Source organism: Cervus canadensis, chromosome 22 (genome assembly GCF_019320065.1).
Source record: "Cervus canadensis isolate Bull #8, Minnesota chromosome 22, ASM1932006v1, whole genome shotgun sequence".
Lineage (NCBI taxonomy): Eukaryota > Metazoa > Chordata > Mammalia > Artiodactyla > Cervidae > Cervus > Cervus canadensis.
In genome coordinates, this window is record NC_057407.1 from 4524145 (window position 1) to 4547898 (window position 23754).

Here is a 23754-nt window from a genome sequence, read left to right on the forward strand (position 1 = left end):
CCTTGTTAATAGCTGAGGTCTTTATTTCAAATTCGTATGTACAGTAAAAGTGCTGCTGAGAATTGGCAGCAACCAGACACAACATAAATGTAATTCTCTCTCAACAATTAGCAGCTTAAGATCTATCAACTACAGTGTTAATGTTCACACGTTCACAAGTGTCATTTCTGTACTTTTCAATTCGTGCAAGTGAGTTTTTACTCTTACACACTTTGATAAAACACACTTACAGTCTAGTAATCACTCCTACTGAGGGCATCACCCAGCATACACGACACACAGACAGCAATGTTAACTCTTAGAGCCACATTCAAAATCCCCAGCTGCACGTGGGGGCGGGAACCACAATCCGACCTGTGTCAATTTTTTTTTTTTTTTATCATATTTGGTTTTGTTTTGGATGCATGTTTTCCAAAGCTGAAAGGCAGCTCCTTGCTGGAACTCACTTGGAATTCAGCATTTCATCCGACTGTACCTCCAAGGAATAGGAAATCAGAAAACAAAACCAAATGCAGCAAAGACCACGTGAACGTTATGCTTGTTATCACGACATGGCTAGCAAGGAAGGCTTGATCCCAGTTTTTCCTGGAAGCAAATTTTTACCTTAACTGGGTGGGAGGGGCTCAGGGGAGAGGGAAGACCCCACCCAGTCAGTGAAGTATAAAATGTAACCTTACATTTGCTTCTTCAGGAGCCAGTGGAATAGAAAGCCTTCTTTGCTAGGGTGCACTGAGTTTCTTTCCAAAGAACTGAAATTGGAGCAGACAGGAGTGCCCTTCAACAATCATATAATAAAAGGTAAAATGTTAGTGAGACTCTACAACCTGAACAGAGTCCCCCAGGCTGCCATGGTCAGCCTCACACACCAGCACTAACCAGTCATCCAGGAATGCTTCATTTCACAGGGAATGCACGCAGTCTTTAGAAGAGAAGAAGCGTTAAAGCGAGATGTTTCCACCCACAGAACTGTTAAATGTGAGAGGGAGGTTACAGGAGAACTCTGAACAGATAAGACATCCCAGGGACAGCCACAATGCAAAGAAACTCAGAGGCAACAGGGATGGGCAGGTGAGAAAACAGATGCACGGTTACAAACAGCATTAGGTGCAGACAACTGCTGGGCCTGGGGAATAATCAAGGGATGGGAGAGCTAGAAAGCCATTACTGGGCCTGACCTGGCCTGGAGGAGGTCTTTCCTGGGACAGATGAAGAGGAGGGACAGTCAGCGGGGGCCTGTTTGGCTGGGAGCTCAGGGAGCTTCCGGAGATGCAAACCTTTCTTTGATAGAAATTGTCCCAAAACAAACAAATAAAAAAGGAACAATTTCAGTCCATCTAGCCAGTGACTTCCAGTGCCCTCCAAACTTTGTAGCCTCTCCACAGTTCAGGGGACTCAAAAGTTCTGTCTTAGAAAAACTGGAGGATTGTGGCTAGAGTTATTTCCAATGACTTCGTGGCCCTTCCCCTGAGAGATTAACCTAAAGCAGACAGTGAGGAGACACTGTGCTAGTCTGACTAGGTCGTGGCGTCCTCTGGCACTTCTACCTAAAGTCACTGCAATGTATTTAGGCAGAGTTAACATTTTATCATTTGTATTTTTATTGTTTGGCTGTGCTGCACGGCATGAGGGATCTTAGTTCTCCGACCAGGGATTGAACCCACGCCCCCTTCATTGGAAGCACGGAGTCTTAACCGCTGGACTGCTGGGGAAGTCCCAACAGTTTTAGATACACGGTCTTGGGAACAATTTGTTTTGGGCCAGGACATAAACTGGTTCCAATTATTTTTTTTTTAAAAGAAAATTCACCCCCATGGTCCTTGTTCTGGGTGGTGATTCCGAGAGGTTCACAGAGCTAACAGGTGTACTGTCACCATCTGGGGGTGGAGGATGGAGTGAAGACTGGGGTACCTGAGTTAAAACATCGAAATGATGACGGAAACAACACACTGACTCTGAGAAGGCCAGCCCGCCCAGCCACGGGAGGCCGGAGCTGGCATGTAAGCTGTTGGCTCAGACGAACAGGTGAGGCTACTCTGGTGCCAGAAGCGTCCCCTGGCATAGGGAGGATGGGCAGAGCGTGCTGTGCATCTCTTTCCAGGGCAGAGTACGTCTGCGCCTTACTCACGGCCTGGTTGCACAGGATGGAGGCCAAGAGGGACCAGCATCTGTGATTCAATACTATGAACATGAAAAGGCTGACCACACTTTCAGGACAGGCTCGAGAAGTCCGAGTTCCACCAAGATGGTAGAACTGGTGATAAGACAGGGCCAGAGGCTCAGCTCCTTTTTCTAAACTCTCTCTCTATATAAAGGTCCACTGAGCACAGCTAATACGTCAGTCTCGGTGAAGAGGAGGCTGACGACATGTTACACCCCAAACTTGGGTCCTTCTAACCTGATGCTTCCTTTTCTGCTCTCTAGGGAGAATCATCCTCAGCTGATTCTCTCGGGCAGACAGAATAAAGCTGTGAAATGAAGGCGGGCTGGGGCCAAAATACAGACGCAAGATTCCACGTCACTTTGGTCTCGGTAGTTAGGGGGTGTTAAGAAATAAATTAAGAAAGCATGAGGAATCATTTATGACTCTTGTAGCACAGTCTCCGATTTTCCTAGAGACAGCCCCAGCCCAAAGTCACTGGGTGAACCTAAGTCTCGGGGCAGAAACGCCTCTACCCTGTCACGCTGATTTGCGGAGACAGCCTCCCGTCTCCCTGAGCACCCCCTTCCTCTCCAACCAAGCCAAGCCCATCGCGGGGAGGCGTGGGGTGGCAGGACATCAGAAGCAGCAGCAGCAGCCAGAGAGCGGGGAGCTGAAGCTGTGTCTCAGAACAAGGGCATCGGAGAGTGGCGTTTACAGCAAGGTTTCCTTTACTCAAACTGTTTCAGGACAAGGAGCAGCACACTTAAATATCCACACATTTCTTCATTTAAAAACATCACTTCTTTATTTCAAAGGAGAAAAAAAAAAAAAGACCCTCCCAACCCTTTCCAAAAAAACCCAATAATAATAATAACAACAATAAAAAACCCTTAGAAACCATAAGGAAGCACTGAGAGCTCGAGTGTCACATTCTTCAAGTATACGCTGTTCGGGTCTGTTTGCTTGTTTGTTTGTTTTAAGTTGGTGACTATACACATCTTTTTAAAAAAACCTTAAAAGTGCGGCCATGGGATTTGCTTAAAATTAAGTAGTTAGAGGGCTACTTCAAAATACTGTAGTAGGACTGCGCAGTGATCCTTGGGTGTGATGTCCTCTTTTGTATCCTAGCAAAGGTTAAGGGACCAGGCTCCAAAGTGATCATACTTCCAGGGTTAGCGTGAGTGGCCAACTTGGGTGAGAAAGCCAGGGAGATCCACGTGTTCTTCCACAGACAAGGAAAATCCACCCCGAGCACAGAAACTCAGACATGGAATGTGGTAGGACTTCACAGTAAAGTCAGTCTGGGACGGGGAGAGGCGGAGAGCCCAGACAAGGCAGGATGCTGGGTTCAGCTGGCTTCCCCAGTCAGGCGTTCACGCGTCTTTTCAGCGGGTTTCAGAGCAGTCCTTCAAGCCACGTTTAGAATGCCCTTCAGTGAGCCCCAGAGGGTGGGTTCATGTGAAAGGACTGTTTTCAGATTTGCATCCCAAGGAAAATCATGCTACATAAAAGTGATCCAAGATTGTTGCCCAAAAAACCTCTTGGATAAAATCTAAAAAATACTATTGCAATTGCGTCTTTTGAGGAAGAAGAAGAAAAAAAAACATTATTCTAAATGTAAACAGATTCACTCAACTCTTTTGTTGCTGTAGAAAACTCCAGAGGAGGGAAGTGGCCGTCTACGTCTTCGCCGCATGCACTCGCCGGAGGGGAGGGGAGCACTGCGTTCCAGGCGCCGGCAGCATCATCTGGGTGAGGAGGAGAAGAAGCGCTGCACGTAGCCCAGGAGGGCGTCCCAGTGCTTCCAGAGAAAGGCGACGAACACCACGAGGAGTAACGTGCTGAACGTCCTGCTGCGAGTCTTCATGAGCGGGACCACACAGTTGGCGACCGTGGACACGAAGACCAAGAGGACCGCCATGACCGCCAGGAGGATGTTGATGAGCTTGCCCAGCAGGTTCCGCGCGGTGGCGTTCTCCAGCCCCTCCAGCTGAACCACCTGCTGCTGCTGCTGCTGCAGCTCCATCTTGGAGATGCGGGTCTGGCACGCCTCCAGGGCCTCCTGCGGGCCAGACAGGGGACAGGTAAGCCTCGGGATGCTCACGGCGCCCAGGGCAGCTGGCAGGCCCCACCGGGCGGCCAGATGCATCCCGAGCCACGTCAGAGATCTGAGATGTGTGCGAGCCTTGAGTGTGAGGGGCCACGGCACAACTCACAATTCAAGCAACTATTATTCACTTTTTGATTACGATTCAAGCAACTATGATTCCCCTCCACTGCACTCTGCTGCATTCAGCCACAATCAGATCTGGTCTTGAACACTTTAATGACAAGACCTCAAATCCACGATTGCGTTTCTTTTTTTTCCCCCCATGTAACAATTATTAATTTGAGTTGCACAGGACACACACACTTGTTCACCGTAACAGGACATACAGGCTCCCTTGGTATTTTCCTGAATCCCAGTCCCTGCCCTTGAAGTGACTCTGCCAATCTGGTGTGTGTTCACCCTTTTACCTGTGTTTAAGTCTATACACAGATATCCTTAGGGAAATGCATGGGATTATTTAAAATTTTTCTAGCTTCATGCAAATAGTATCACACCATGGGACTTGCATTTCTCACCTGACAGAGGGCCCTGGGGATTCTCTGCGTCAATGCGTGGAGGACCACCTGGTTCTTCTTAATGGCTACCTAGCATTTACAGCTTGGCTAGGTTACAGTTTATTCAGCCAGCTCCCTACTGGAGAGATCTGGGTTATTTTCACCTCTCTCACTGAACCATGGAGGAATGAACCTCCTCTGGACATACTACCAGGTGCTTTTCAAGCTAAGTAACTCCCCAACATCAGGCAAAAGGGTCTCCCTGCACTGTCTTCTTAATAAGAGCTGGTCTCCGTGAAGAGAACAGACACTATGCCCAACACCTGACCCAACATTTCCTTTCATAACCTTCACCCACGGTTCATATAAAATTGACCATAACACTCAGAGGAAGGATCTATTTCCTTAGCCGTGGTCAGATACCCTCTGAAGTTCAGCAGTGGTAGGATCCCTGGGTTATGTGACCTCGGTTTCAGTGGGTCCTGGTTTCCTGGGATCTGAGGTGAAGGCAAGGCAACTTCAGACTGAAGCTAAGCTAGAGAATGGACATACAACAGATATACCCCAGTCCAGAAGGACCTTGGGAAAAAAACTAAAACGTAAACAGACTTCTGGGTCATGGAAAAGGGGGCATCTGGGCAAATGATCTAGACATTCCCTTGATTCCTTGAGGCTTCTGTCATACATGTCTCATGTATTACAGCACCAAGACTGGTTTATTTCAGGATGCTTTCATATGAAACCACCAGAGCTGCCAGAGAAAGGCAGGGAAAACCACAAGGAATAAAGTGCTGAAGGTCCTGGCGTAAGTCTTTGAGTTTTCTTAGGGTTTTTAAAAATAATCTCCCAACTGGGATGAGAAAAAGTTAAAACATTCTGTTTTGCCATGGGTTAAACTAGAGGGCCATTAGCCTTCAACATTAGCGCTGTTACTGTTGAGCTGGTCAGCTGGTGACCCCAGGGAATGTGTAGCCTGCCATTATTCTCAGAAACGGCCTCGTGGTGTAGCTGTATAAGGTGGGTCTGGCAGTGAGGCCTCTGCCACAGAAGAAGTCAGGTCAGAAGACGTGGCCCTGGGACCTGTCAGAGCAGCTCCTGAAGCAGTAACCACAGACATAACATCCGTGCTCCTCCATCTACTGAGATCATCCTGAGCCCAAGAAACATTTCCCAAGAAGCCAAGCAAGCACACCACCTCCAAATGGTGCAGACTTGAGAGATGCTGGTGGCTCAGACGGTAAAGAATCTGCCTGGGATGTGGGAGACCCGGGCTCGATCCCTGGGTTGGGAAGATCCCCTGGAAGAGGGGTTGGCAACCCACTCCAGTATTCCCACCTGGGAAAGCCCATGGACAGAGGAGCCTGGCGGGCTACAGTCCATGGAGGCATAGAGAGTCGGACACAACTGAGCGACTGACACTTTTACTTTGAAAAACACACCGCATCTGAAGAGTGGGTGTGACACAGGCGGTCTATATTTCTTGTAATACTCTGTCCTCTCTGTCTTTGCCCCTAAACATTTCTTTGTGTGTGTGGTAAAATACATAACATAAAATTTACCATGTACTCCTTTTAAAGTGTTCACTTAAGAAGCATTTAGTAAGTTCACCATGTTTTGTGTAACCATCATTCCTATTAAATTCCAGGACATTTTCATCATCCCTAGAATAACCCCCTCCCCTTTAGCTATCACTCCCGTTTCTCTCCCTCTAGTTTCTGGCAACCACGGATCCACTTTCTCCATAGATTGGCTTACTCTGCACGCTTCACGTAAATGGAATCATACACCGTGCAGCCTTTTGTGAGCAGCTTCTTTCACTGAGCTTCGTATTTTCGGGGTGGACCCAGGCTGCAGCAGGTGTCGGTGCAGCATTCCTTTTTCTCCTCCTTTTTTATTGTGGTAACATGTACATCATGTAAAATTTACCATCTGAACTGCTTTTAAGTGCACGGTTCAGTGGTATGACACATTTGTACTGTTGTACAACCATCACCGCCACCTACCTCCACAGCTCTTTTCATTTTAGAAAATTGAGACACTGGACCCCTTAAACAGTAACCCGCCCCCAGCTCCCTGCCCCGAGCCCCTGGGAACCACCATTCTGCTTTCTCTCAGCCTTCTGCTTTTCCACCTGGCCGACCGTGCTGACCTGGATGTCCCGGGCCCGTTCGTAGGACTGATACGCAATCTTCTCTTCCATGCTGGCCAATTCCTGCTTCAAGTTCAAGATTTCATTCTGGTGGAGCTCTGTTAGGTCATTCAGTTGTTCTTCTAATCGTTCACATCTAACAAGAGGGAAAAGTTAAATGTTTCACACATTCTGTATTTCTGTTGGTTATTATTCATATCCAACCCCCCCAAACCCACTCTGCAAAGGACGAAAATGAAAGCACAGAGAAATCAGGTGAGTGGCCTGGGGTAACAGGGCATGCTAGTGGGCACAGCTCTCGGTCCCTGGGACGGACAGCTTCTCACAAGGCCGTACCACAGCAGCAGCATGGCTCTTCCACATTCTTCCAACACACGGTATTTGCAGCGAGGCCAGCAGCCCTGGTTAGCTTTGAGCAGACCCATTACAAACGAGGCCGTTCTTACTCTGCCCTGAGCGGCATATGGGAGAGGCAAAAACCCGAGGGACATTAAGCAGTCTCATCAGAAGATACACAGCACGCAAACGGAAACTGACCTTCCAGCAATCACCAGGAGCTTATTCCGGCCGGCGCAGGTCACTCACTCACCTGGACGTTCGTCATTCAGAGCCCACCATCCCTAGTGCCAGGCACAGTGCCCGGCACAGTGTCCACAGACGTTTACGGAGCGCCTGCTGTGTGCCCGGTTTGTTCAAGGTTCTGGGAAGGCTGTGGTAATAAGCAAGACCGAACGCCTGCCCTCAGGAGTTTACACTCTACAGTGGTGGTGCAAGGCAGTGAACCAAGACGACTGCAGGCACGGGGAGGTGAGCCGGAGAAGACCACGGGGTAGGCAGTGCGCCTGGCAGTCCCGGACTGCTCAGGAGGACCTTTTCCCAGCCCCGAGAGCTGAAACCTGGGTGATGACGTGAACAAGCCACGTGCAGATGTGAGGGGGAGAGTCTCTTCAAGCTGAAGGAAGTCTCTTAAAACAAGTACAAAGCTCGTGAGACGAGAATCAGCGTGGCAGGCGTTAGGGACAGAAAGGGGGGGCACTGTGGCTGCGGATGGGCAGGAAAGTGGGGGAATGCACGGAGAGACGGCTCCTCAGGAGCAGGGACCGTTTCGCTCATTTGGGTCACCGCTAGCACTTCGGATTCACGTGAAGAGATTCATTCTACATGAAGACGGTACCTGGGCAGGCAATCTATGGATCTGTGGGGTTGGAACCATTTAAAAGGAAGAGATCAGAGACTGGACAAAGAACCCAGGTAAAGGGCGGGAGGTAGAAATATATGAATTAACCGGAACATTTGGGGGGGAAAAAAGGAAATCTGTCTCTCTCTTGCTGTCTCGCATACAGGGTTATCGTTACCATCTTTCTAAATTCCATATATATGTGTTAGTATACTGTATTGGTAGTTTTCTTTCTGACTTACTTCACTCTTTTGGACTCTGTGGGAGAGGGCAAGGGCAGGATGATATGGGAGAATGGCATTGAAACATGTAAATTATCATATGTGAAACGAACCGCCAGTCCAGGTTCAATGCATGATATAGGATGCTCAGAGCTGGTGCACTGGGATGACCCAGAGGGATGGGATGGGGAGGGAGGTGGGAGGGGGTTCAGGATGGGGAACACATGTACACCCATGGCAGATTCAAGTCAATGTATGGCAAAACCAATACAATGTTGTAAAGTAAAATAAATGAATGAATTAAAAAAAAAAAAAAAAAGGAAATCTGCCCTTAAAAGGCAGGGAAGGCAGTGGGAATCTGGAATAGACAGTACATGGACCCAAAGCAGATGCTGAGGGGGAAGGCTGACATGAGGAACACAGGGCTGTCTGCTACTGGTGAAGCTTCAGGCAGGTTGTGGGTTGAGTTCTAGGAACCCCCCAGAATAAAAAAAAAAAAGGAAAGAGCTAAGTAGGTAGGGGAAAGGCTGAAGACTACACAGTAAGAGGCCCCGAAAGGGAGGAATCACACAGCTTTAGCTGATGGTGACTACAGCGGAAGCCTCTCGGTCAGACAGAGGGCTCACCCCAAAAGGAGGATACACAGTTGGGGATCTACATCCTTCAGGTCCTACCAGGTTCGGATAGAAAGTATTAAAAAAAAACACAACAATTCCATCAAGTTCTAAAACGTAAGATGTGCATTTACTGAGCGCCAGCAAATATCTACAGAGCATTTACACTGTATGAGGTCTTGTATGTACTCTAGGTGTGAGTTCCACCATACAGGAGGGTGTGCCTGGGTTCCCTAAGGGGCTGGAGCATGGGCAGACTTTGGTACCTGTGGGGGTGGGGTGGGGTTCTAGAACCCTTCTACAATTCCCCACAGATGCAACGACTGGGTGCTTCTCAGGCAAGCATACACCTAACACTGGCATGCAAGTCTCAGCAAACTTCGTATTAAAAAAACAGAAATGTCAGAACTCAAACATTTAAACTACCCTCCCCTTTCCTCGTGGTTTAACCAGATGTGCGGTACACAAACTTTTAAGGAATCCATGGAAATTTTCTGTTCAAGCTCATCTTTATGTGGCGGCGGCATCAGCAACATTCTCCCTTCTAATAATTATATAATGAATAATTAGATCCTAAACCCCATTCCTTCTCCATGAGACACAGATTAAAAATAAAGGTCCAGCTGACTCTCTTTGCTACGTTACTGACTCCTATTTAGTTCTCCTGCGTCCCTGATAACAATCTCTGTGCTGCTTTCTTGCCCACCAAAACCGTCACTGGAGTGACTTGAACAACTGATCAAGGTTTCCACTTTGTGTTTGAGACTCGGGCGGGTTCTCTGGGACTCTGCCTTTTCACGTCATCTGTAGGCCTTGCCATACACTTGGAAACAGTGCCACCTCTGGAGCTGATTTTCCATCATGTTTTAAGTTCAACAAATGCCACGAGATTAGGTTAATGTACTGTCTTTTTATGACCGTCCTATTAAACCCACTGTGTGTGGTGTTGTCAGTGTTGGATGATTTCATTATTCTCTCCCCTCACCACAGAGGGGCTAGAGGCTTTTTAAAAATGGGGTGTTCCACTGTATCAGTTCCTTTGAGGGGAAGAGCTGGGCTTGGCTGGCAGCAAAGAACTCTAAGCTAGGGCTGATGTGGGGTGGCGGGGAGGGGAGCCTGGTGGTGGTGACAACCAGCCTGCATGCTGACGGCGGCAGACTCAGGTGACATCTCTGGCGTGTGTTCCATGGGCTGCCACCTCCGTCTCTCAGCCCACAAGCTGTATGGTCTTTCAGGCTTTCCAGGAAAGTTAGAGACGCTCATCTGACATTAAACCTGGCTCACAAATACCATCAGAATAGATTAAAAAGTGAGAGCAGCAGCAGCTGCCATAAGCATTGATTCAATGCTTATGATGTAAATTGGGGCTTCAGCAGTAAAGAATTCACCTGCAACACAGGAGCCGCACGGGACACAGGTTTGATCCCTGGGTCAGGAAGATTCTCTGGAGGAGGGCATGGTAACCCACTCCAGTATTCTGGCCTCAGAAATCCCATGGACAGAGGAGCCTGGCAGGCTACAGACCACAGGGTTTCGAAGAGTCAGACAAGACTGAGTGACTTAGCTGAATCGATTTAACATGGATTATGTAAATTAACTTCCACAGCCCCAAGAAGACAGTAGCTAATACCTTTACTTTACAGATGAGGAAGCTGAAGCTGAAGCTGGAGAGATACAGAAATTTGCCCAAGGGCAGAGAAATTAAGTAGGGGAGCAAGGACTTGAATACAGGTAGGTTTGACTCTAAAGCCCGGTTTCTTAACCATTCAAGAAGCCCAGATGAATTCCCTTCATAAGAACAGTGAGTCAGGTCTAAAGTGGATTCAAATCACATAGCTGCAAAGGGGCCTGGATACTACCACACTGACCGATGGTTTTGAAGCTTTATGTCAAGGCGGAGTCAACAGGAGGATGTAATAAAAAGATTATGGACCTAGAATAGGAAAGAGGATGATAACAAGTGTTGGTGAAGATGTGGGGAAATTCAAACCCTGGTAAACAGCTGGTGCAGCTGTTCTCTGGAAAATAAGTTTGGAGCTCTAAACATAGTTACCATGTGCCCCAGAAATCTCACTCCAAGTGTACACCAGAGACAAATGAAGACTAACTTCCACTCGAAATTCGTATACAGATATTAATAGAAGCATTATTCATAATGGCCCCAAGTGGAAACAACCCACTGTCTATCAACTGATGAGTGGATATATAAAGTGTGGTCTATTCATACAATGCAATCTTATTGGGAAAGAGGATGAAATGAAGTAATGACACACGCTACAGTATGGATGAGCCTTGAAAATGTGTTAGATGAAGGAGGCCAGTAAGGAAGAACTGAAAACTGTATGATTCCACATGCATGAAATATTCAAAATAGGCAAAGCTAGAGAGACAGAAAGATTAATGGTTGCCAGGGGCTGGGGCAGGGTACAGAAGATTGTAGACTGATAAAAATGTCCTAAACTGATTATGGTGGTGGCTCCATGTATCTGTGGATATACTAAAACCACTGATTTGCATATCTCAATAAAGCTGTTAAAAAAAGACTACGGATGCCTGTAGTTTACTTTGAAATGCATCAAAACAACAACAACAACAGATAAAGGATGGATAGATGGAAAGATATACAATAAAACAATGCATTAATAGTATGGGAGTTCATGGTACACTTTTTTTCCCCAAGTCTGCAGTGTGTTTGAAAGTTTTATAGTAAACACTGGGAAAAAATGACTATAGGTATTATAGCCAGGAGCATTTGGGTGTGAGTCCTTTGAGAATTCTACCTCTTAAAGTTTCATGGTCTCAGGTCAGCTCACTTTACATAGCAAATTCCTTCATCTGTAAACTGAGGTTAATAATCTACCTTGTAACCTTCGTTTGCATACACAGGTGTTAAAAAATGCGTTTCTCTTCTTTCCATCTTCAGTCTACTAAGAACACAGTGGCTGTTGTGAAAATGTTTCCAGTTCATAATGAAGAAGGTATCAAGTGAATACTTGCTCCCTGAAAAGAATTCATGGGAATCTGAAAACCTTCTAACTAACCAAGTATTTCCCGTGGTGACTGATTCATGCCTCAGTCTCATTTTAGACTCATCAGCACTCCACATCATTGTGCTAACTACAAAATAAATCCAGTATCTCACACCCTATTTTACACGTATCTAAGAGGATCACTATTTCACATACCTCCCTCCTTTCCCCTTTAGAGTTGTTAAAAATCAGTATGTTACAAAGAGAAATACACCACAAATAAAGTATTGTTTGAAAGGTAAAAAAATCAGTTTCCTGACTATAAAGAATCTTAAATTCTAGGGAACAGAGGAAGCCTTGTTAAATCTCTTCCCATCAAGGAACTATTTCTACAACAGCCCTGACAAGGAATCTCTCTGTGAATACCTCCAGGGGCAGGGGCTCATTTTTCTTAAGAGTTGTTTTCACTGCTAGACAGATGCAGCTATCCATCTAAAACGGAACTAAAACCTAGGAACTCCTCACTCACACCAAGTCCCTCTCTCAGCTAATTACTTGCGACACCTGCCTTCAGCAATAAGAGGTAGTTCCCATGGATTTCCATAGAACCAAACCTTGGTAAAGTCTTGACTGCCCACACATCTGTCAGTATCACTCTCTCTCTCGCCTCGTGTTATTTGTAAAGATGAGCCTGTATTCTATTCCAGGGGAAGGCACAGAAGGCAGGAGGTAAGGGCAAGACGCCTCGGAGCCTGGAGGTGGGAGCTAACCACTGGACCAGGGAGGTCCCAGCATCCATCACTTTAAGGGAACAGGAATGACGTGAACAGAAACTTGCCAGGTGCTGAGTGACAGGCAGATCAGGACATAAGATACGCTTTTTTTACCCCTCAAATTTTTAACACTTTAATATTTCTTTGAAATGCAACCCTTGAATCCTATATTCTCTCCCAGAATTTTAGATCCAAGCTGATGCAGACATTAAGAATTCCCAATATAATTTTTTAAGCCCCTACTTAAGATTTACCAACCTGCTTTATTGATTTCTTTCACTGATTTAAGTTCTTTTCTTTTTTCTTTAGTATTTCTTTCAGCAAGGCTTTATAAGAGGTAATTTAATCTACATGTGTCTGAAAGTATCCTGATTTCACCCTCTTCCTTGAAGAATAAAGCGGGTGGGACACAGCAGCCTACGTGTAGTTTTTCTTCCCCAGTTCTCTGGAGCTATCACTGCTATCCTCCGGCAGTATAATGTTGCGTGTGTTTGGTCTGTTTCATACTCAGTCTCTTTCATCAACTGGATTTCCTCGTGATGTTGACAACTTTGGCTTGAGAGTATTCCATGGCGTTCCCTCCTGCAGGTATCTCCTCTTTCAGGTTCCTTTTTGGGCTGTTTTGAGCTGTGACAAAACATGTTTTGCATACTTACACCTATGAACAGCTAAGATGATTTATTAAAGGACACCTGAGGCTGCCCCTCGGATTTTTTTTTAACCTGCCTGCAGAAGGGGAGATTCTATAATTATGTAACACTATTGATGAGTACATAATGCTACAGATGAATCACAGTAAGTGCAAAAGTCTTTAGCACGTGTTTCTAACTCGAACCTTATAAACCACTGTCTGTCATATAAAGGTTACTAACACGTCAAAGGCTCTGGAAGCCATGTTAGGACTGAATTTTGTTCACCCCACATTATATCTAAAGGCCCTCCACCTTCACTGCTTCTGCTTTGTACCTTTTTTTCACTTGAAAATGTTTTTATGCTGTTGCAGTTTGTCCCAGACTATGAATCTGCTCATCCAGGTTTCAGACTCAAATCCTGACTCTGCAGAACACCGGTGTGAGTGACCCTGTTCACCTGTTAAGAAGTCCGTCTCCTCCCAAGGGTGGCTGTGAGGATTACATAGGAGATAGATGACAAATGCCTGGCAAAAAAAAAAAAAAAAAAGGTCCAAGCTCTAGTGAGCTGGTTCCAGGGGACTGCCTGTCAATCGCCACGGGATCCCAAGTGCTACATGGCTCCACTGTTCATGGCTTCCTGTTCTGATTCTTTAATCCTTCATTTCTTCATCTGTCTCCACGTTCTCAGTTTCACATATTCCAGAATTTTCAGCACTCCCAGTATATTCATGTGTATTCACGCTTTCCCTATGACATCACCCAAGTGGGTTTATGGGGCAGGCATTCTGTCCTTCTCCACGCTGGGCACAAAGCTCTTACTTCTTGCCTCCTCATTGGGAGGGCCAGCACAAGCACACCAATGGCTCCGGCCATCTCCCTGGCTAACTGAACTAGCTGGCCTGTTCCAAGCTGTCCTTTAAATTGGTTAAAAACTCTCCTATCCGCCTTCCTTTCATGGTATGTGTTGTGTATGTGTGTGAGGCAAAGCCTCTCGAATAAATTATACTGGGTCTTTGCAAACCTCCAGAAAGAGTTGAGTTGAAAGTGTTAATCCTTACCCTGGGTTACCATGCCCTTGCAGAAAAGGAAGGCTTTCAGAAGCTGAACAATTTACTCACAGTTACATGGGAATTAACAGCAACATCCCCTCAGGCTGAGTCTTCCTGAATGGGAAAATGTAACTGTTGCTCCCAAAGATAGCGCTTTATTAGCAGGTAGCTAACTAGCCAAGTAGCACTGGTGTAAGCAGAAGCGCTCCATTTCCCAACAGACGAGACACAGACAGGTTAGGAGCCTTGCTGAGGTGACACAAAGCTGCAGAACTCAGGGGTGAAGCAAAACCCACAAAGGGTCCAGTTGAAACGGCCCCATTAATTCATCCACTAGTAACTACCAGCGTTTGTTTCCCCTCTTCAAGTCATAAGAATTACCTGGAGAATGATGGCTTTCTGAAAGAACAGAAAAGTTGCAGCTGTTATTGTGCAGTGGAAATCCTATCACACTCACACAAACAGTTGTGTTTGGGTTACCACGGTAGTAAAGCACCTCCAATCTGCAGGGACCATCAGGGAGGAGACGAGAAAGCCATAGACTTTGAGGCTTTTGCCGAATGTGATGAACAGAGAGGTTGGCAAGATGCCCCTGGTGCTGTGCAATGCCGCCCTCTGGGCTGTCTCAGTTCCCTGAAAGAACTCGACTGGCCTGTCATTACTAAAACATTTTCCCTAATTTTCCCACCTGGGTCAGGGAAGTTGGTCCCTCAGCTCTTTTCACAACCTGCAAATTGAAAAGCACAAACCTGACCAGGCTTAGCCACTTCCACTCAAATATTTTTTTTCAGGGCTTCCAGCCTGAGAGGCTTACATAAACCACATGTGAAACTACAGTCTGCAAACAGACTAGCCCAAAGAGCCCAGTAAAAAATGATGTGGTATAATTTGGGGTGGTGGAGCATGCGGGGTGGAGGAGTTTAGGGTTCAGTCTAACCAATTAATCACTGTAAGCATCGAAACATCAAAAACGCCAGCAAAGATAACGAGAACAATAGCTACCTGGCCCACTATGCCTTTTTATTGTGCAGTGTTTTCCTTGGAGACTCATCAAGACACTGCTCAGTAATCCTCACCTCCTTCCTCTCTGGGAGGTACTTCGAAATGTAACTTAGAAAGGGGAGGCTGAGGAAAAAATGCCACAACTTTCCCCTGCTAGTGAAATGTAGGAGGATGAGACTTGCTTGCTTCATGCTTCTTGCTGTTTAGATTTTATTATTGTCTTTTTTATAACTTCCACCCCGCTCCATACTGTTAGTCAAATGAAAAATCTAAACAACGAAAGGAAGGAAGAAAATACTCTCACCAACTTTCCACTCCTCCCATTTTGAATATTATAAACTCTTTTGCTCCCTTTATTTTTCAGTGTTTACTTCCAGTCCGAATTCTAAAACGGAGAAGTCAGATACCTAGGGAATTCATACAAAGAACACCTCCATTCTCTCCTTAAATATTAATGCCAAACCAGCAGAGGGTGAAAAAAGGGAAAGTAAACTGTGAATCAGCCTTTCATGTGTTATTTTTTAAAATCAAGAACTCCCTGTAAGGGACTTGTAACCCCTTCATACGGCACTGCTTAAACTCTCTGTGGACATGAAGGGTGGGTGTTCTTGACCCTACTAGTATGTGACTTCGACTGGCACATGCTTTTCATGTGATTTAACATGGAACACAAGTAGCATAAGATGAATAATCTCATTTTGAGACTTCTAACTTAAAAGTCCCTTCCTAAATCATTACAACTCAAATGGAACATTGACAGCGAAATATGATTTGAGCTTAACTATCTAGTAAACAGAAAGCCTGAACACTGAAAGATCTTTTTTGAAAAAAGTAGATTATATCGTATTTGAGGAGGTGAAATTCTTCCCCACCAAGATGAAACTGCTCTATCTACAAAGTATTAAAATACATCTAGATTTTTTTTCCCAAAAGGAATTCAGAGCAACTTATTCCAGGCTTTTAACAACAGGATCTGAGTCTAGTCTAGTCTGACCACAAGAATCCATCTGGGTTAAGTTCACCATGGGGGTTCTTCACCCTTAGGGAACCTACTTTCCCCCTCCCCCCAAGATATTTATTTATTTATTTTAAAATTAATTAAAAATTTTTTTTTCAAATTTTGGACTTCCCTGGTGGTCCAGTGGTTAAGACTCTGAGCTCTCAATGGAGGGAGCATGGGTTCGATACCTGGTTGGGGAACTAAGATCCCACAGGCTGTGTGTCCAATAAATAAAATAAAACATTAAAAAAAAATTTTTTTTTCCCAAATTTTTATTTAACACCAAAAACATTTTGTATCGGGAGACAGTCAAAAAGACATCTAGATTCTGCTGCAGGTTTACAATGATAAATGAATACTGGTCTTGGGAAGTGAAAATTCCCAGCTGGTCCTGGAAACTGGTCCAATTCATCCATTGGATCAGTCAACACAGTAGTCACCTTCCTAGATCAAAGACAAGCCAGGGCTCTTTGGGGCCACATTCCTGGCGAGTGAGAAAGCTGGGTGAGCGCAGAGTTGGGAATGCACCACCACTCTGGGTGTGGCTCAGGAGTCTGGAGCCATCTCTGAGAGCCTGTGGGGCTTCCCTGATTGGGCAACAGGTCACTGGGACAGGATGGCTGAAGAATCTTGAGGAACAGGTATTGAGAGGAACAGGAAGGACTAGGTCCCAGGCCAGCTGACACCAACAGGCAACCATGGCAGCAGATGAGTGCATCATCTCCCCAGGCGTCCTAGAGACCCGAGGTGGTTTCTGACAGGCTGGACCTGAATGGGCAGATGCGGCCAGGAGCGGGGCGGCTGGAGACAGGACGCGCAGTGGGAGCCTGAAGGTGCCCCTGGCTGAACTGGGGGGAAGAAAACCGATTTTCCCTCCTTACCTTTTGTTCCCTTAGTTATGTCGAGGCCCAAAAAGAGGCTAGGAAAGACTCCACTAGCCTTCAGTTGAAAAGGAAAAAGCACAGTTTCAGTCCCCAATCAACAACAACCAGTCCCCCCAGCTTTCAGGAGAGGCAGTGCGTTATCTTAAAAGATGAAAAGCAGCAGATGCCTCAAGCACAGAGGGAATAAATAAAGGCTACAGGGGGAGACGGTGACAACAACTTTCTGATATCCTGGCACTGTTCACATCATTCTGGCTGCCCCCAAGACATTGCCTCCTTTAGTGATCACCACAGACACCAGCACCTTGTCTTTAGGGAGGAAACGGCTTCGGTGAGCCACACCGGGTCCCAGCGCTCATTAGCATCGGAACTGGCAGCTGATTCAGGCCTGTCCGCCTCTGTTAATTGACAAAGTGATCGCTTTATTTGCTCGCCCTCCCCGTCCGTCCTTCTTCCCTCCCATTCCCACTTCATCACCTCTCCAGGGGCTAATCTGGGAGGAGCTCATCTGTATGAAAAGTCTCTTAGATGCAAGATCTTACCCTCTGAATGAAGCTCTGTCTCCTAGGTGCACTTCTCAGGCATTTTTCCCTCTTATAAATGAAGAACCAATTTGAGCCAATATTTTCAGTTTCTATTTCAAGCTTACAGCCAAACCTGGTCTGCATACCATCTGCAGACTCTCAGATCGACTGACAGTTGAGAGACGGGTTTAACCCAAGGAACATGGGGCTACCACAGCTGTATCTGACCGTATCTCTGTCTTATGCCCAGTGATAGTAAAATAAATTCACACTTAACAACAGCCTCTCTGGTTAGGTCCAGTGGCCGGCGCCTGGCCGGCTGGGCCTCGCTGCCAACTGCTCCGCAGCGTGTGACAGCTGCTCGTGGGGACGGGCTCCTCCTGTACTTCTGCTCTAATGACTCAGTGCGATTTAAAATACCCCTGGGCTTAATACAAACAGTCTCAGAAGCTGATTTCCAAAGAACAGCAATCCCCTTAAAATAGAAGCTTTCAAATGGCATTATTGCTCATCAACACCAGGAGGGTTTTTTGCCTGCCTTCACGCAAGCAGTAGCAAAATTCCGGGTCAGATTCCCTATGGGAAAAACGACAAAACAAACCTGTGAGATTACTGATGGACTGTTTTCCTAGCTCTCTCCTGGTTTCAATGCACTTTGCCACAGCCTAACTTCTTCCTACAGTAGCTCAACATGGTACACTTAATTTGGGAACAGGGCTAAACCTCCAGCTTTTAGCAGCCAATTAAATATATGTTAAACCATTTTACTGTGTGACCTGGCAGAAGTCACTTTATCTTTCTGGGTCTCAGGGGACTCATCTGTGGAATGAGATTACACTAGATATCTAAGGGTCCCCTCTATCTCTGAAGTAAAGTGAACCCAGTTGCCACTGAACCAATCTGTAATAATACTCTAATGGGATGAAGAGATTAGATGGACAAAGAGAATCTGATGTCAGCACAGATCCCATCACCGGAAAAAAAAAAAAAAAAAAAAGGCTATATATCTTGTCTCCTGCCTTCTCAGACATACAATCCCACTCACATCTGAGAGTCCAAAGCAAAGCGAAAAGACTAAACACCTAGTTAGGGGCCCAAGGTTGAGGCAGAGTTCAGATCCAAGCTCTGCAACACAGACTGCCTGGGCTAAGTGTGTGTGGGCGCTGAAGACAAACTCCCCACTCGTGGCACAACCATGTGGGTGAAGAGAGCTTTCTGAGTCATTCTGATGGTCCCAAAGAAGATGGTCTCGGGCAGACTCTCCCCTGGTGCAGCTCACTGGGTAAGACCGACGGGAAGCACTCACCAGTGAAGGGACTGACGGTGTTGAGAATGGGCTCTGCAAGGGGGAAATCAGGATGGGCTAATGGGGGTTTACTTAAGTACGGGTCCCTTATCATTCACCTAAAGTGTTGTACAAGCTTGAGAAAACTTTCTAGAGCTTGTGCATTCACAGAATTTTATAGAATATGTTAAAAATAGGCAGAACTTTTACAGAAATAGACACTGGGTCCTCAAAAAGGCCCTAAAGCTCTTGCTATTAAAGTTCATGCTTCTTAGAGCTAGACTCTAGGTTAGTCTGTCAATCAGACAGATTTCAGGGTTGACTTTGGGAAAACACTTGTCCTGGGATGAAGAGACCCCAGGCTTTGGAGTCACATTAAACTGGGTGTGCTTCCTGGCTTTACCATTTACAGAGTAATCTTTGGCAAAATTTAAAACTTCCCTGGGTTTCCATTTCCTCATCTGTAGACTTGGGTTTAGGGTTTCCCAGGTGGCTCAGAGGTAAAGAACCCACCTGGCCAATGCAGGAGGTGTGGGTTTGATCCCTGGGTTGGGAAGATCCTTTGGAGAAGGAAATGGCAACCCGCTCCAGTATTCTTGCCTGGAAAATCCCATGGACAGAGGAACCTGGAGGGCTGTAGTCTGCGGGGCTGCAAAGAGTCGGACATGACTGAGCGACTAAGCACACAAAATCAAGTACAGTGTACCTAAAGGTCCACCGTGAGGATCAGCAAATATGCAAGAAACAGCTAGCACAGTGGGCATCGGAGGAGTTTACCGAATGCTGCCAGAGGTACAGTCCTCTTCCTCCTCCTTTAACACTGTGCCTGGCCTCCCTCCTGTCAACTCAGATGTTAGTAAAACAAACTAAAGCAGAGAAAATAAGCAGAAACCCATCTAGAGCAGCCATGGACATTAATGGGTTTCTTGGTCACAGAAGAGTCTCATAAGTCTATCCCTTCCAAGCCTGGAACAGAGTAGAAATAGAAATCCGTGGAGAGAGGCTGCTGCAGGCAGCTCACTCAGAGTGTGGAGAAGGTGGACAGGAGAGAGAACAAACTGAAAAGGCAGCTGACAGAAGTGCAACAAGCAGGCTGCCCAGGACCACTGGCTGCAGAAGCATGTGCGCTTCTACCTTCACTGGGCTGAGAGGATCCTTCTGAGCTAGAGCACTGCTGTTGTCAGCTATTTCCAATCACGTCAGGTTCAGTGTACTACTCTGTTAAAAGAAGGGAGAGAAATGCGGCAAAAATGCTTACAATGTGAAAAGCTGTGGTGCCTTAAAGAATACACTACAATCTGTGGTGGAAATCTCATTTATGTAAAACAGTCCAAAGGCCAACAAAATTAGATAAATATATTTATCGTGTAAAGACATATGGGATAGAGGAGAATTCCCTTATTGCTCTATACATGGAAATACTGGTGCAACGAAATAATTGAGTAAAACAGTTGTTGACTTTTCCACTGCTTTTCTTGGGAAAAAAAAAAAGATTCCATTTAAAAAAAAAAAGACCACTCTCAAGCTGAAGTGATGTGACAGATATGTCTTCCTCCTGCCCCTTCGGTTTTTGAAAATTCACAAGTTCCCTTTATTCTCTCTTCATTCCAGAAAACTAGGCATTTACTTACTACCAAGAATCCAAAATGCAGTGAAAGAAGTACACTTCAGCTTACGTCACAAGTGGTCTGGATGTGGTTCTTTTAATGAGGTACTAATTAGGAGCTAAAAGTTCTGTCCTGTCTGTGAATTATTTTAAATGGACACAGAGGTGGCCTTGGGAGACTTGTTTTTCAACTCCCTGATTTTCTCACACTGGCCTACACCAGACTTGAAGGCATAACAAACTCTATATGAATTTTAAGCTCTGGAAGAATTTAAAAACTGGAATGTTTTGCTATCCTTTCAAAATAAAGAGGTCAAAGCAGGCAGTTGTTTTTCTGATCAACTGACCATGGAATGCCCAGGTCTCCATGTTCAGGGCAATGTATTTTAATAGCAGCAGTAGCAGCTGCTACCTAACATCAATCAAGCACTACGGAGCCAGGCACCGAGCTACGTGCTGTGCATAAGTTATTTCATTTAAATGGCACAATCACCCTATAAAGGACTATTATTATTTCTATGTTAGAGATGAGGAAATCAAGACTTAGAGAGGTTAAGAATCTTGTCCAGTTTTCAAGGTTAGCAAGTGGCAGAACTAGAATTTGAACCTGGGAATTAGGCTTAAGGTGGTACAAAGTATCAGGTGTTTTTAGAAGCTGAATGTGTGTTAGACTGCTCACTGCTTTAGATACTGTTTTCTGAGTACACTCTGTGTGTGTGCTCAGTTATGTCAGACTCTTTGCAACTTCATCAACTGTATGTAGCCTGCCAGGTTCCTCTGTCCATGGAATTTTCCAGGCAGGAATACTGGGGTAGGTTGCCATTTCCCTCTTCATCTAAGTATATTAAAGAATATATAAAACAATGACATAAGAACAGTCATTCACTTGCTTTTAGAACTTCATTTCTCTCTCCCACACTTCTCTTTTCTTCTCCCTTCAAGTCTTAAGTCAGAATTGAAGGACAGAAGAGTAAAGATAAGAGGTAGGACCGAGTGACATTTTTACCACATGGAAAGAGCTTGCTGCTGTAACTCCTCTCAGAACTAACTGAAGCAGGTGAACAATTAATCTCAGGCCCTGAAATTACCTCATAAGAGCAAACTTGAAAAACAAAAATCACTTTTATTATTTTTCTTTCCCCAAGAGGTAAAGGGACCTTAAGAAACTGTTCAGTCCTTGACACTACAGTAAAAGTACTGCGACTCCAGATGCTAGGTGGGACAGGACCAGACGCAGGCCTTTCGGGGTCCAACCTGTGGCTGTCAGCAGGACGCGTGGCTCCTGTAATGCTGGCCCTTACATCTGTCTCAGAGAGGTGGCCTGTCTCTGGTTGACAGCACCAGCTGGATATTATTTCTACCGCATCGCATGCATGCGATGGAAACGCAGAGGCAAAGACACACATGTGGAGGCTGGTTAAGAGTGGTCTAACATGAATGCAGTGTGTGATATGAAACACAAAGAAGAGACCAGCTCCTACCCTGAGCACAGATTATGGCTCAAAGCACTCAGCCCTTGGAGAATTTTCTAACTACTGTACAACCGTTTCACATTTAAGTCCACTCTCATTCGAAGAGCTGCCAATTCATGGAAGTAACAGGCAGGCGTATCTAGATTTCTTTCCAGTCTCAATCTTTCTATATCAATTGCCCAGATAAGTGTGTTTAAAGTCAAATATCTACAAGGTTCAGTACATTTTGGCTGGGCTCTTTCTTTGATTTCTACAGAGTTCAGAGGGTTATAGATCTTTTCAGTTTCATGCAGTAGAGCTATGGGCTGCAATGGTTTGTGATGCTGGGATTGTAAGTAAGTAAGTGGAATGCCTTAGAAAGCCTGGGCTCCGTTTGGAAGTTGAAGATGGGAGGGCTACAGTGATGGGTTTGCGATCTTGGGAGTCATTTAACTCTGCTGGCCTCTCTTTTGCTCTCTATGAGGAGAACTCATGCCAACATCAAAGTGCTGTGGACACTCCAGAGAAAGACTCTCTACACAGACCTTTTAAAGCTGCATCTCCGCAGACACAGAGAACAGACTTGTGGACACTGGAGGAGAGGAAGAGGGTGGGATGAATCGAGAGAGGAGCATGTTAACATCGATACTATCATATATTTAGGTCTTGAATTCCGTATCACTTACCTATATCGCTCCTCCTGTAAGGCCTGCATTATTAGCGAATAGTCCCTCTGATAATGTTCCTTGAGGGTCTCAAAGGATTCCTCGAGTCGGGCCTGGGTTTCCCGGATCTCCTGGACCTCATGGAGCAGTGCATCGAGTCCTGAGCTCTGCATGTCCAGGGTGTTGGTTCTGGAGCTGGACGCTCCTACGGCGAGGCCGGCGGTGCTGTTGGCGCCCACTGAGCCCGAGGTGGCGCTGGAACAGTCTTCCTCACTCCCATACTTGGGGCTGGACTGAAAGGTGGAAATGGCCCCCAACGCCTTCCCCGCCTCGTCCACCTGCCCTTCCTCTAAAGAGTCCTTCAGGTTGGGGATGTTGTCGGCGCTGCCAAACTTATTCCGAATTAGAGACGCAATCTCCCTGGGCTTGGAGACCACAGCCCCAGCGGCCGAGTGGGTTGCCTGGGAGAAGCTGGACAGCCCGCCCTTGACGCTGTCCACCACGCCTTCGCTGAAGCCGGTCACCTTGGCGCCCACGTCCTTCAGCCCCTGGTGCATGTCCCTGAAGACGTCCTTTGGCTGCCGGGGGATCCCATTCTGCTCCACCTCCCGGAGCTTCCGGTGGTAGTGCTCGAGCTTCTTCTGCAGCTGCTGGATGGTCTGGGCTGACTTCTGGTTCTTCTTCTCAAAGACCTGCTTGATGCGGGCGGCCTGCTGCTTGTCTGCGCTGTTGGCCAGCTTCAGGTACTCGGCCACGTTGTCGTCCCGGGCCGTCTGTGCGATCTTGATTTGCTCCGTGAGCTTCAGGATCTTCTGTTGCAGGTGGGCAATGGCAGCCTTTGTGCGCTGAGGGTCTGGGGTCCCATCCACGGAGTCTGTGTGGAGGCTGCCATCGGTGCTGGAGGCCACCGCACTGGAGGTCTGGGCGAGGCTGCTTACTTCCAACCGCTCGATCTGGTGTGAAAGCAAGAGGGGGAGGTTAGAAGGAGCCCAGGGGGACTCGCTCTCCA

General features: G+C 46.3%; 1 protein-coding gene across 16 annotated transcripts in view; it reads right to left on the reverse strand.

The window, feature by feature from the left end:
* The window catches only part of TMCC1 (transmembrane and coiled-coil domain family 1), a 152347-nt gene continuing 128593 nt past the window's right edge, over positions 1 to 23754 (reverse strand). For 9 of the 16 annotated variants that reach the window (XM_043443516.1, XM_043443513.1, XM_043443514.1 and 6 more), the window contains 3 exons: positions 22767 to 23698; positions 6894 to 7029; positions 1 to 4202 (listed from right to left, as the gene is read on the reverse strand). In XM_043443516.1, coding sequence (XP_043299451.1) covers positions 3885 to 4202; positions 6894 to 7029; positions 22767 to 23698 — 1386 coding nt within the window. In that variant the 3' untranslated portion in view covers positions 1 to 3884. Of the gene's footprint in view, positions 4203 to 6893; positions 7030 to 8494; positions 13275 to 14709; positions 14728 to 20249; positions 22673 to 22766; positions 23699 to 23754 lie in introns of those variants that run through there. The other 7 variants (XM_043443520.1, XM_043443519.1, XM_043443518.1 and 4 more) reach the window with 3 other exon arrangements.